This window comes from Pagrus pagrus (genome assembly GCF_965226575.1).
Source record: "Pagrus pagrus genome assembly, chromosome: 8".
In the NCBI taxonomy this organism is placed as follows: domain Eukaryota; kingdom Metazoa; phylum Chordata; class Actinopteri; order Spariformes; family Sparidae; genus Pagrus; species Pagrus pagrus.
The window spans coordinates 24462667-24477231 of record NC_140192.1 but is presented as its reverse complement, the minus strand read 5'-3'; the positions used below and the strand labels follow the sequence as shown (position 1 = coordinate 24477231).

The 14565-nt window shown below is 40.2% G+C and overlaps 1 protein-coding gene across 2 annotated transcripts in view; it reads left to right on the top strand.

Moving 5' to 3' along the window:
* The first annotated feature begins 10417 nt into the window (after positions 1-10417).
* The window catches only part of trpm3 (transient receptor potential cation channel, subfamily M, member 3), a 165765-nt gene continuing 161617 nt past the window's right edge, over positions 10418-14565 (top strand). For both annotated transcript variants that reach the window (XM_084360389.1, XM_084360383.1), the window contains exons 1-2: positions 10418-10498; positions 12270-13667. In XM_084360389.1, the coding sequence (XP_084216515.1) occupies positions 13464-13667 (204 nt within the window). In that variant the 5' untranslated portion in view covers positions 10418-10498; positions 12270-13463. The remainder of the gene's footprint in view (positions 10499-12269; positions 13668-14565) is intronic.

Sequence of the window (14565 nt, the reverse complement as noted above, 5' to 3'; positions counted from 1 at the left end):
TAATGATGGCAGCATTCGCGCCTGATGCTGCCAGCCTCCATCTCCAACTAAACTAATTCTGGCTGTGAAACCAGTCGCCTGTTGAGATAAATCAAGTTGAGATGTGAAGTGTGGTAACCAATCCAAGATAATCGTCGTTCCCTGGAGAGATGGGACCAGATTTGAGTCTGCTGTGACTGACTAAACACCAGGGCTGAGAGCTATATGCTCCAGGCTGTCACTGATGCACTTGATCCTGAGCTGAAAACCAACTCCTATGAGTTCCCGAGGGGCCAAGCTCAAATGTAGAGAGATAACAGGGAAAATCCTCTGAGACGCTCGCTCACTATTTAACCTGCTAGCCAGAAGACATACAGTTAGTTAGCAGGAACCTACTTACTCTGACTGACTGGCTCAATATGTAATGCAATTGCTCAGTATATCTGTGTCCCCTTATAACCTGACATCACAGTTTTGGTATTTGGGATTATGTGATTTGGAGGGAGAGCTGCGCCATCAGCCAGACCTGAAAGCATCACCACACTTTATGATTAGATATAGATTTTATGTGCCCTTACGTGAGACTGAAAGGTCTTAATATTTTCTGCTTTTGCACACTTTTGATTGTCTATACCATCATTGCTTTTCAATCATATATGAAACCCTAAACAATATAAACATCTATTAAAGAGGCAATTTGTAAGATATGGCCAGAATTTTTAGTTTAAATCATTCAAAAATGAACCTTTTCCACAGAGCCTGAAGAAACAACAGTGTTGATGTTGTGTTGTGGCCAGATACGCACTGTCAAACAGAGGCAAACCAGGCAAATGTTTGGGAAAGGGGTCCCCAATGGCCACTCATAGTGGCACATTTTGCAATGACAACTATAAAACCCTCTTAAACCTCCTGTAAAGGCACCACAGTATACTATGCACCACTGCTGCTGCTGCTGCTGCTGCTGCTTCAAAATAAGTTCTTCATGTGATGATGATCACTGGCCTTATACTGTGGGTTATTTACAATGTGACAATGTTGTTTAGTTTTTGATTTTAGGTTTTAATTGTTCTGTTTATTACTGTTATTTACATTAGAAAATGTGCCGAATGTGAACATTGGAAATTTAAAAAAAGGTTTGGATTTCGTACATTTTTCATTGGTATCTATTTAAAACAATGTTGATGAGCGCTGGTTGGAGGGTCCCCTGGGAATATTTGCCCTGGGCCCCAACAGAATTGCCACTGGTTATTTCAAAGACCTCTATGCGCTGTGTTGCAGATATGTCTACTGAAGTTTGCATGCTAACCAGCTAGCCCCGGCCCATCATGCCTCATAATACTACTTTGTACCACAAGACGCGGTAGTCTAATAGCCGCTGTAGTTTCAACAGGAAGAAGCATAAGTGGCAAGTTTGCTACTTAGCCTCATAAGTAAACAAAATTAACTCACAAAATGTCCAGAAAGGATCCTCAATTCACAGAGTTAATTAGTTAACTAGAGTAATGCTTCTTCTGATCGGAGTCGCTGTAAATCACCTCCATACTGTTTCTTCTGTGTCTTCAAACTGGTGGTCTCAGAGGCCGTGTTCAGTCCCAGTCTGGTGTCCAGAGGGCAGGTTGACTGAGTACTGTTAACTCCCTTCCTCTGAGGTCGTGGTGCGGGCACTACTCCTGTCAGCTTATAGGGCCACTTAGCTCCACGGCTAACCAAGCTACTTGCTACCAGCAGCTTGTTGCTTCAGCTAAAGAGTAGGAAGTCCAATAGTGAGTAAGTGGTTTTGTTGCTCAGAAAACTTCTCTGCTGTCTTTTGCTCTGTACTTTTCCCTGCTCTTTTTTGTGTTCATAAGGCATTCATTATCTGCATTTTAGCAAATGGCCTCTGTCCTTCGTGAAGGTTTTAGCGACATCGTCTCCCATTAAAGTTAAAAGCCTTGTCCACTAGTCAACTAATGTAAAACACTCAATCCTTTGTTTTACAACTTAAGGTCACATTTAATGTTCTTTTAGTCCTTCCCTTAACATCCACACTGCTCATCGTCCTCCTCCTTTTATCATCATCCAGCTTCTTTTTCCGCAATTATTCTCTCTTCTTATTTGTGCCCAACATGAACTATTTGTAATAATGAGCGTGCTGAAAAGAACCACCCACTCACTGTTACTCACAGCCAGGTAATTGATAGCTAATTGCTACGCTTTTATCCGGACCTATTGTTTAAGATGCTGCGGCTTGTTTAATCGCTTCATATTGTTCTTAGACTTGTCTTTCCTCTCTGATATGAGCATGTTTAAAGTTTGTTTAAGAGTGTAAAGCATGAGGCTCATGTTTATGTGAGTATGTATGCAGCAGGTGTGAGTGGTTTCATGATGGAGCGGTGTGGAAATGAATGAGGCCCTGATCAGTAGCGATTTGAACCTGATGTGACACACGACAATTGGATGAGCCATTTTGCAGTCTCGCCCTTGCATTGGCATAGACAGGCCTTGATGGGAGAAGAGACAAAATGAAGGAGGAGGGAAGAAGAGGAGGTGTCAAAGAGCAGGATAAAAGGAAAAGATTGAAAGAAAGTGACATTTTAAAAACAGGATTTGTTGATTTGGATTTGTTATCGATGGATACCAGTGAGCCAAGCGAGACGTTACATGATGCTCATGTTTCCAGACAACCAAGCGGCATCTCAGGGCCTTAAAAGGATGCGCAGCTCAACAGGGGCCCCTTGCTGTCGTCCCACAAGACGACTCCTCCCCTCTGTTGCTGTGGCATCCGAGTGATCTCTTCATTAATTCATAGGAGAGCGCCGAACTAAATTAGCACTCGTTAGCCACCCGCTGTTTACTTTTCTTTGTTTGCTATCGTTAACCCTCCACCCTTCAAACTGTGCAGTCTGTGTGTGTGGTCATGCATGTGTGTGTGTGGGAGGGGGGAGGGGTGAGAGGGATTTGGGGTGGGCATCATGACAGCCTCGCCTAGCAACCTGCCCCGGTGAGATGCTCAAAGGGTCTGGATCGCTGGGGGTGACACACACACTGAGTCTCCCACCCTGAAGCCCCTCACAGTAACTGTGACTCAGGTGGTTTCGTTGATGACGTTCCACCTGCCAGATGCTCATCAGGTCTTCCCTGACATCCCAATTTTCATTCCTTTTCCCTTACCTCTGCTGAAACACAAGACCTTGCCAGGAAGAGTGGAGAAGATCGTGCAGCCTAATTGGAGGAAAACGGACGCCTTGCTCCATCTTCCTCACCTTGGACATTTATTCAACTTTCATGGCCGCCAGATGAGAGATGTTTTGCGTAGAGTTGCCTTTTTTCTTCTTCATCTTCTTCTTCTTTCTGACTTTGCAGGCTGAATCACCATAAGACTTGACTTAATAAGCTTTGAAATAAATCAGCAAACCTAATCAGAGAGAGTTTTATGAGTTTTAGATTCCGCTGTTGAGGCTGTAACGAGATGATTCTGGAAATCCTTGATTCTCACCCTCGGCCCAGCGTTTCTCCTGGACCAACAGATGTGTTTTAATAGAGACTAACAGTGTCACACACACACACACACACATGTTCACAGGCTGCGTCATGCCCTGTCCTCCAACACGCCTCCACTAGCAGAGGGACGACTTGCCCACCTGTGGCTTCTGACTCCTGGAGCCAGCCATCTTCTCTTAGCCACCATTTCTGTCTTCTTCTAATCACCTGGCTTTTTCCCCCTCTTTCCTCATCTGGTTGTGAAGCTTTACAAGTTTCTGTTTCAAGTTTTTAAAGGGAAGAAGGATCTTTGCTCGGAAGAGGGTTCAGAAGTTCAAGACTCAAGTGAAGGACGGCTGAGAGGAAAGCGATTCCCAAAGGAGCCTTGGACACCTTCAGAGGGGTAAGACATCGGCCATTTTGGATTTGAATGCTCTCTTGGTGATGAAGTTTGGGTTATAAGAAATGTGATAAAAAAAAGTCAAAGATGATGATTTTACACATTCACATAAAGTTTGATGAAATCATAGCAGCAGAAAGGAGGGCAAATTGATATAGGAAATTACTGAAGTGTTACTTTCGAGATCACTGTCTGGGATCATGCGTTGAACTTTTGTTGGGCGATGATAAAAAATGCATTATGTAAGCCGCGGTAACAGATCAATGCCGAAAAGTGGTCGGCTGCTGGTGTGCTAAATAAATGATAGTCGTCTCCCCATATTCCCTCTCTTTCTTGCTTCGCGCCTCCATCTGTTGGCCGTTGGACACTGACGCAACCATATGCTCTCTATGTATAAATCATCCACAATAGCCTGCTCCCTGTTAGTCTGATAAAACATGGATTTAACACATTTTTCAAGTCCAAGCCTTTGAGGGATTCTCTGTCCTCTAAACAGAGTGATCATCTTTTGACTTATGTCTCCTCTTAAATCTTTTAAGTGTGCTTTTCTTTGGACTTTGAGGGCAGATTATTGTAATCATCTTTCATGTGTGGGGTTTTAGTTTTCTCTTTGACACCTTTAAAGCCTCAGCTTCAACATAACAGCATTCCTCGAGGTCTGAGCGTAGTTTTAAGTCTTCTTTTTCCCTGAGTTTTATCTCTACGATGCAAAGGTGGCAGAGGACTATCAGGGTGGCTCTCCCTCCACAATGAGTTGTCACCAGACTGTGCCCATGCTCTGGTCTCCTCTCCTTGTGATTCAGAGATTAGTGACTTGTCTCTGAGCCGGTCTGTGGCTGTCATTCAGACACAGATGAGCAGTCTCTAATTAGTGTACGTGTGACTCGGACGGTAAGCCAGCACCAGTGAGTCATACAAACCCACACACACTCGCACGAAAAACTACACATGCATCATTTCGTGAGCATATTGAGAATATCATGGGTTTGCTGGCCATCATTTAGACTGTTGTCAAACAGCCCATGAGATGTGTAGGAGTTTGAGCGGCAGTATGGACAGTTTTCGTGACACTTCTCCAAAAGAAGCTGCATTTGCTTTTGGCTCATCTGCTGTTAGGACTTGACAGCTTGTTGAGTCTTTGAGGGAGCTGCAAAAGAAAAAAATATGCTTTAATCTCATCATATGTTTTCTCCTGTTAGGGTTATTGTAGTTAGGGTTAGCTCACGCAGTACATAATGTAGCTGCAGTATTGATTTTCTAGATCTCTTTCCTCTTTGGGCCAGTAATGCTCATAATCTGTAAATATTTCCCACCTGATGCACAAAGCAGGCAAGCTTGACTGAAATTCACAAATTCTGGCAAACAGAAACACACATATTGTCTGTGGATGCCGTGTGTGAATTATTGATGCCGTCAGCCTGCTTAAAAATGCATCCCCAACCTTTCTGTCGCACAGAGAGGAAGCAGTAATTAGTGTTAGGATATGAGAGGAGACATAGGCTAATTATCAGTGGGGTAAACACAGCAGCTTGTGTGCTCCTTTTTGATTAAACTTTCTTTTATTTATAACAGATTCTGCAGGTTTACAAATTGTGAAAATACTCTATTGTTATTTTTGTCCCTAATTGCCATCCAGCTTGTTTGGTTTGAAGAGGTGTGAGAGGGAAGATGAGAGGAGCTGAGGAAAGTCTTTTGCTTTGGCACAACTGTAAAGAGAAAAAAAGAAGCGGTGTCTGATTATGAAAAGAAAAATGCAGCATTGGAGAGGAGCCACTTATCACAGAGCATTTCACGTTCAAGGAAAAGAGCATCCTGAATTCATTACACCAATTTCCTACATTGATTTGCTCATTTGAGTGAGGTGGCCACATGCCAGACAGCACTCAAAGCTGAATGAATAAAACACATTGAAAGAATGGAGGGATGGATGGTTGGGGAATGGGAGCAGTTGCAGATGGGAAAAGGTGACGAATTGTCGGAGAAAGTGAAGTAAGTCAAGTCAGGCTGGTTGTAATGAAGCTCGAGAAGTTGATGGTCAAAAGTGACAGGTGAGAGCTGAAGCTGTGCTGGAGTCTGGCACACCACTATTAAATCAACTGATTATTTGGTATAAGTATGGAGCTCCTGCATGGATCAAATGTTGAAAAATCTATTTAAACAAGGTGAGAGTAAAGCTTTGCATACTGAAGTATTTCTTCTCATTTAATTTGATTTTTTTAGGTCCATTGGCACTAAAGCATCTGTTCACGACAGAGCTAATTTTCTTTTTAGCAAAGAAATTTTACATCACTTGAATCTTTGCCCCCTTCACAGTTATTGGAAACATTACTCTGGTGTGTCTTGGTAACACTTTCAATTAACTGAGGTTGAAATACTTTCCCAATACCTTTAATAAAAATGTCCTGAGAGCTGATCTCAATTTCACCTTACTCAGTTTTTAAAAAATACTGGGGCAAAGTTAGGAATGAAAATTTGTCTAATTTTAAAATACTGCTAATGACCATTGAAACAGACTTTCATATTAGCCTTAAAATGATTTGATGCAGCAGTTTTTAACTTTAAAACATGTACATGAATTTGTTTTTATCCCTCTAACTACCAGAATAGGAGGCTCACCTGGCAGTAGCTTTGAAAAACAAAAGTTCATGCAAAAACCTAATAATTGATCACACAGTGTAATTGTCTGAAATGATGTGCTTAAAAACATGTACACAAGTAAAAGTCCTGCAATGAAAAGTATAATCAAGAAAATGTTCATACAGTATTTAAACCACAAAACTTAAAATATTTTACTTTAGGTACTAACTTATACTATGCTATATAACTTTCAGCTACATTTTATAGGACTGCAACTTCATTACAGATTAATCTTCTAGTTGTTTTCTCCGGGAAGTGATTGATTGTGTTTTATAAAAATTCTGAAAAGAGCGAGAAATGCTGCGACAATTACCCAAAGCCCAAAGTGACACCTTTATAATGTTTATTTTGTCCAATCAACAGTCCAATCCTTATTTTGAAATGATCATATACAATTTATTTTATATTTTATATGTAAGGTTATTAAATTAAGGTTATTAAAATGATTAAAGGTACTGTCAAATTCATACCCAAAACAAATAGTTGGCAGCATATTGGTAGTGTACACGCTAACTGCTGCTAAATGTAGCTACCGCGAGCTAGTTAGCTCAGTTAGCCATGCAGCATCAGGGGAGATCTGATATTTACACCCAAAGCACAGGAGCTTTGGACCGGGACATGTAGGGACTAGCTGATTAATGACATCATAACAACAAAAAACTGTTATTTCTTGCTATAGAAAATAGCAATAAAGGGAGTTCAATAACAGAGTAGTATATAATAATAGAATCTTTTAGCTCACTGTAAATACACTACCAAGACTAGTCTTACGCAACCATAGTCAGTGGTGCATGTTTTCAACATATTGCATCATGCTTACAGTACATGTGAAGGCTGTAGAATCTACAGATCTTTGTAAATGAACACAATCGATTTCAGTTTGGCAAAAATAAAATCTGTGTCAGAAAAGTACAAAACATCATATATATATATATATATATATATATATATATATATATATATATATATATAATTTTATTTATATTTTCCTACTTTCTGTCTCTCTCTCTCTCTCTCTCTGTCTGATTTTGTCCTTCAGAGGAAAATGACGAGGAAATCTCACACGAGAAGAGTTCTGACCCCGCTGTGCACAGAGATTAAGGTAGGAAACACACTTCCTGTTGGGGATCTGCAACATAATAGACAAAAAAAGATCACACTTCATATTTATATTTACATTTATTTATGTCTACAGTATAAGCTGAAATGATTTTAGAATTGTCTGAACAGCTGCTTTTTACTGCTGCTAATCAATATCAGAGGAATGCTGTGTTTTACAATTACAAACATTTCAAGGGGAATAAAATGTTATAACATTGGAGTATTTGTCATTTTTAAAGATGATGTTACTCTTGAATTAAATTGTAAGTGCATGCTGAGGTCAATGGGTTGTAGAAGTTAAACAACTTTAAACTCTTACACTGTAGACTGTAGAAACTAAATCTGATGAAATACTTGTAAAATTGAAATAGATGCAATCAAGCTTTTATTCTGGAAACATTTAATCATTTTCTACATTTTTGTTCAGTCAAAGTTGAGTACTTTCCAAATTTCAGCGAAGGTTTTTCTTTTGTTGCTGATAATTACTGTGATTTTATGTGAGATGATTTCAAAGCTCAGATTTGGAAAAGAACCGTAGCTTTGGATCAATTGATGTTCAGCAGAGGCAGAATAATTTGTTCCACAAGCTCAATTTGTGTATTTAAATGTGATTGAAACAGTAACACAATTTCCTCCAATGTGGTTTTCTCTTTGGTGGTGCTGTTAAACACTTCAGGGTTAAAAATCAAAGCAATTCTTAATTTTTGTATCACTTTGCAAAAGGGATGCACTTTGCACATCAACCTACCTCAAGATAAAAAATAATGTCTTGCTCAGAAAGTCTTACAACTATAACATTTGTTTTAGAGATTAGAAACTTACTGAGCAATTTCCTCAAGTATTTTGTTATTCCTTTAGCTAATGGCAGCTCATTTTGCAGGGGCATGCTCTGCTCATTTTTTCCTTTTTTCTGTTACTCGTTAGAGTCGGAGTGTGACACTGTACACAACCCCAGAAAAACTGTTCCACTAATCAGACAACCAATTAAAAAGCCTCTCAAAAATGTTTACTTGTTTAATGAAATAACCTGGAACTAACGGATATATTTTGACCCGGCGAGCATCTCTGTAGGTGTTTTATTTAATTTTTTATTTGAGTGTGGGCCATGTCAAGCTGGCACTGAACAAAATGTCCTCGCATGGCTTCCAGCCAGACTCTGTATACTGCTTCTTCATTTTTGCTTTTTCTTATGAAATCCTTTCCATGCTGTGTGAAAGACATTAGGGTCATTTGCTAATTGCAGCAACATTTTTGGCAATTCAGGAGATCAGTGACCCTGTAAGATACCTACACGTCTGTGTGTGTGTGTGTGTGTGTGTGTGTGTGTGTGTGTGTCTTTGTAACAGAAAACAAGAATATTCCTGCAGGTGATTGGCTGTGGGGCGATGTGTGTATTTCATGGATGTAACGATGTGAAATTCTACATGAGTGTGCATTGTGATACACGGGAGGATTATAATGAGGCTCTGATGATGCAACGTCTAAGTTTTCGGGTTAGTAACCATGGCAACCGCACGACCCTGTGTAGGTGGATCTTTGATGTTAAAGAAAGGGGGTGGCGCTGGGAGACAGGAGGAAGGCAGATGTCAGCGAGTACACACACCGAGAGTAGTCCTAACTTTAAACATACCATGACAAATGCCCTCAAAGCTCTGTGGGTGAAATCTGCAACTTTTATATCCCATCCTGCTTCTCGGAGTGTATGTTTTTTCACTATCACAGGGTTTCTCTCTCTCTATCACAGGGTTTCTCAGCCTTTCTGCACTGTGTCCTCATTTTTCTCATGAACCCAGTAAGTTGTAAGCCATATACTGTAAATTTCAGTTTAGCATGACCCTTGATTTACTGCGTTCAAGAGCCAGACCCATGAGATAACGTCTATCTTTTTGTCTTGATTTTTTTATGAAAACATATGTTTAAAATCAATACACCAGTCTCCTGTTTTCCCTTTGTGTGTGTTGATCTGTTGATCCCTTCACAAGGGCATGTACAGATACAGGAGAATTTGCGGAAGTAGTAAAATTGCCGTTACTGTGATGACTTCCTACAATGTCTGTGTATTTGAATGCAAGCTGTTCTAAAAAGTGAACAATTTTCTACTTTTACTTTCAGTGTAACCTTTCTTTTGAGGACTTTGGGGGGAAAAATTAATTTGAAATACATAAGCCTTTCTTTAATGAAGACTGGCTGTCTGAGGGGATACACTTTGATTAACTGGGATACATGCAGAGGATCAAGATGTTTGCCAGCTGTGGATCAGGATTACTTCAATAGTTATAGATTTAATAACATTATTATTGTTGCAGTTCTGAATTTTTATTAGTGACCTGTAGTTGGCCTGTTGTAGTATGTTTAAAAAAAAACAAACAAATTATTTAACTTTTTTTTTTTTTTTTTTTAATGATTAAATGCAGCTCTTAGTTGCTTATGTCAGCTTGTTATGGAGCACACTAAGGTTAGTATGTTGCACAGTACATAACAAATGTGACAAACAGTCAATTTTTTTCATTTCATTTAAAGTTTTTTTATTTTTTCAAGTCAATAAAGTTGGCTGCTAATTATGAAGGACCTGCTGTACAATGTTTAACCTACGGGTTTTCGAGATGACATCGGCAACTCGCTAACACTGTCACAACTGTTGGCTGTGTAATAATACGTATTTTCACAGTCTCATATTTCATTAGTTTTATGACAAACTGTAACTTTGGAAAATGGTCTTTTAAATTGACAAACTCATATGTGTGATTCATGGCACAATTCAAGTGGGATTGGCCCTTTTCAATGAGGGGAGCCCGAAAGGGGCGTGGCTTCGGCTCTCAGTTAAAATGGACGCCTAGTGGTCGCAACAAAAAAGACAGACAGCCGCTAACTGAGCTAAATGACGGAGGAGACAGAGCAGCCGGGCGCTCCCATGTACTGCAGGTGAGATAAAGACAGCAATGACGAAACTTAATTCCCCTTACACACATTGAAGCTTTTGTTAATTATGTTCATGTATTTATCGTCCTCAATTGCAATATTGTGGTTTAGCTGGGAAGTTTTGCTATCAACAATCACTAGCATGCAAACTAGCTATGCTAAAAACGTTAATGACAATAGTGTTGACACCTGTAACTGAGAGCCTCCAAACAAAAGATTTGCTTGGTCATTTTTACAAAATGTCCAGCAAATATACCAAGTCTTTATCAACGTATGGTGTTACAGGCCAACAAAACCCATGAATAGCAAAGCTATATTGCTTAGTTGAACTGTTTATAGCAGGTTTTAACTAAGTGGCTAATTTGTAATATGAGCTTATTGCCATTGGAGCACTTATTGCACTGTGTAGACTAAGGTAGCCTACTTTCCCCCCTTTTACTCTTTGTTAAATTTATAACTTCATTTTAATTTAAAAACTTGAGAGGTTTGAACAATTAATCGAAATGTAATAGAAATCCAAATATGACCAAGTAAAATGTCCAACCTGGGCATGGTTCAATTATTTGATGACGGTAATTATAATTATAATAAAGTACTTATGTCCTGGCCTACAAATCTTGTCCTCCAGATGTGAAAAGATGTGTCTGTTTGATACAGATCCAAACAAATGTCACATCATCATGATCCTAATAGTATTTTTTCATTGAAAAATAAAATTGCGATGCAAGAATTATCATTCACACAAATCGTGAATTGTAATATTATGCAGCCCTTTTCAAAAGTCAGTGCTACTGGAGAAAATTGTAATTTTGCTCTTTATTGTCAGACAAGTGGAGTAATATTCTTCCAAAGAACATATGCTTTTCTATTTCAATGCACCAAATTACTTGTACGAGACGCCACTGTCTGAAATGTGCTGCAAATAACAATTAACAACCCTTACTTGGGCTGCAACCAGCATTATTGACATGTTCCTTATTGATTAATCTTCCGAATATTTAATGCTTGCAGAATAATTGAAATATGATAAACAGGCTTTTTTTTCACAGAGTCTAAGATTGACTTCTTCAAATGTCTTGCTTTGTCCAAACCCCAAGTTATTCATTTTAATGTGGTATCATTTTCCGAGTTAAGCTTCAGTGTAATACTTTGTACGTTGCCATTTCCATTCAGCTTTTCTGATGAAATATGTAATGACTGGCAGAAAGTTAATTATTGTTTCAGTGATTCAATAGTGAGGGCTTACTTTGAACTCCCCATGGTGTCGTTCTATGTTTGATCAAAAGTGATTAGTTGTTTTTCCTCCCCTGCCTCTCAGTCTCCCTCCTTCTCAACCTTTAGAGAATATCGGTCGTGCTTTTTCACTTTCCCTGTCTCTCTCTTACTTGATAATACAATCTCTCTATGTCTCTCTCTCTCTGTCTCTCTCTCACTCACAGACACATAAATACACGCAGGAGGTACTCCTGCGTGTATTTATGTGTGGTGAGTGGTTGCTCGGAGCGACGACAACGATGTCCCTGTTGTTCAGACACTGTCAGCTCTCGTTTCTTGGTCTCCCTGTCTCTCTCCCGCTATCTCACATGCTTTCTCTCTCTCTGTCTGTCTCTCACTCTGTCTCCGTCATCTTGTTCTATAATGTTTTTTTCTCATCTTATTTTGCCAAAATCGACTCAGCAGCGGTTTAGTTTGTCATAGAATAACAAGCATTTTATTCACACACAATTCTACATGAAGAAATTACTCACCTGCTGTCAACTCCACAACTCCACAGCACAGCTGAAGACTTTGAAGTGTGACAGCGAAGGTAGAAGATGACCATTAATGCAACTGGAAAATGAAGAGAACATCTCAACTGCCAATTTATTTTGGTATCATCCTATATTCGTCAATGGCAACCAAAGAACTGAGTCTCAGGTGGTTTAATTTATGAACTGTGAACCCACAAAGACAAAGGAGAGAAAGAATAAGAACAAGATGGGGAGATCCGTACATCGCACAGAAAAGAAGGACAGAGCGAGATTGTGAATGAAAGCTTGGGGAGTAAGAGGAAGAGGAGAGGGAGGAGATGGAGGTTTAGTGGCTGTGGGTATTCAAAGCACAGTGTTCACAGTGAGAGAGTGACTTACTGAACAGGGTGTCTGTCTCTCTGCCTCTCAGTCAGCTTAAAGCAGCTCTGCACAATGCTCAACAGGAACCCTACACTCCAGAGACTCTTGCTTGTCACTTCGTTTTTCTTGTCTGGTAACCTTTTTCCCCCTCTCTCCACCTGTCTCGCTGTCATTTGCTCTTTTTTTCCTTTTTCTTTCTCTGACCACTGTGAGCTCCTTCTTATTATTTTGTCACTGTCTTGAAGCCCCTCTAACCCGGATCTGAATATCGTACCCTCCAACCACCTCCTCCCTTCTCCTCACCCCCTCCCTCCCTCTCTCTTTCCCTTGCCTTGTTTCCCAGTTTCTCTCTCTCTCTCTCTCTCTCTCTCACTCTCTCTCTCTCTGTGAGGAGGGAAAACAGCATCAACGGCCGAGCCACAGTAACAGCACATGCAACAGGGTGCAGACAGCACCTTCTGCGTTGCCACCTCTCCTCTTTGACTCTCATCATCCCTCACAGAGGAAGCCTACGGTGAAGAAAGGAAGATCACAGGAGTGCAGCCGAGCAGGTGAAGATCTGTTTTCCCTTCCTTTTGATCAAGAGTTCAGAAGAGGAAAAAGTGGAAAAAAACAGGGGATAAAGGAGTCAGAAATTTCTCTTGCACAATCTTAAGGTGTGAAAAAAGTGAAAAAAGAAGAAAAAGGAGAAGAGACCCAGAGACTGAGCAAATCCTGGTAGTCCAGTAAGCAGCAGAGTTCAGAGTGGAGTGAAGTGAAGATGCCACCTGTGGCACTAGTTTGATTAAAGAACAGCCTCCTTGACTCAGCGTGGCTGCCCTGCTTCCCACGTCTCTTTGACCGAATTTTCATCACCAATGGCTTCCAAGAAGAAGTGGGCCGAGAGGAGGGAGTTGCGCAGGGACCGGACATTCTCCACCCGGGACGATTCATCTGTTGCGTCCGGGACATCTGGCCCAGGGCGTCCCACCACCAGGGGGCGTTTCTCAGAGTCGTGGAAGAGGCTAAGCTCCAGAGGGGGGTCCACCAAGAGGGGGGCGCTCAACTCTCAGCAGCCACCGGTAAGATGTTTCGAGGACACACAGGCCCCCTCTACATGTCCCCCCAAAGATTAATCAATGGCCTGGGTGCTGGGAGGGAAATGGGACAGGAAAGGCTGCTGTCAAGCTAGCACCTTGCCTGGGAGGGAGTTAAGCAGCAGTGAGGGATTAGGAGGTAAATGGTTTAGAGGAATCTGGAAGACTTGTTGGTTGATTTACCAGTTTAGAAGTGACAAGATTATTTATTCTGCGGCCCCCCATCGCTAATACTTCAGCATCTCCAGCGATAAAAGGCATCAACATTACTTAAAGTGAGATGCTTTTTTTGGGCTGTGCAATTATTTTTAGCTTTACACATCCTACTGTACCATCACCTGTTACCTTAGAAACCAGGTACTATAATCAGAACAGAATAGCTTGCTTATTTTTTGGTTTGTTTTGTGTACTCTATATCGTAAAATACTAAATTATAAGTATTTTATAAGTATTATATATATAATTTATATATATATATATATAATTTATATATATTGTATATATATATATATACAAAAAAATATCAGATTACCATTTAGATTGAAAGCTGCTTCTCATTTTTTAACTGAAATATTGCGAGGCATTCAATGCTAGTCATCTAATGGAGGACCACAAAATGACATCTACTAAAGCCTGTCAGTGATTATGGTGTCTGTGCTCCTAGTACATAATGAGTAAATTGACCAAAGGGCCAGCCTGACACAAACCCTCAGCACCCAGTTGATCTTTCTGTAGCATGCAATAGTGATTCAGTCCATGAAATAACCTGGTGTTTGAACCAAGGATGAGAGAAGCCCTGAAGAGAAATGTGTGCCATTTGCAAGTTAGTCATCTTTTGATAGGCAACTGTTTTAAGGCTTTATAAATTATTGCACATTGAACA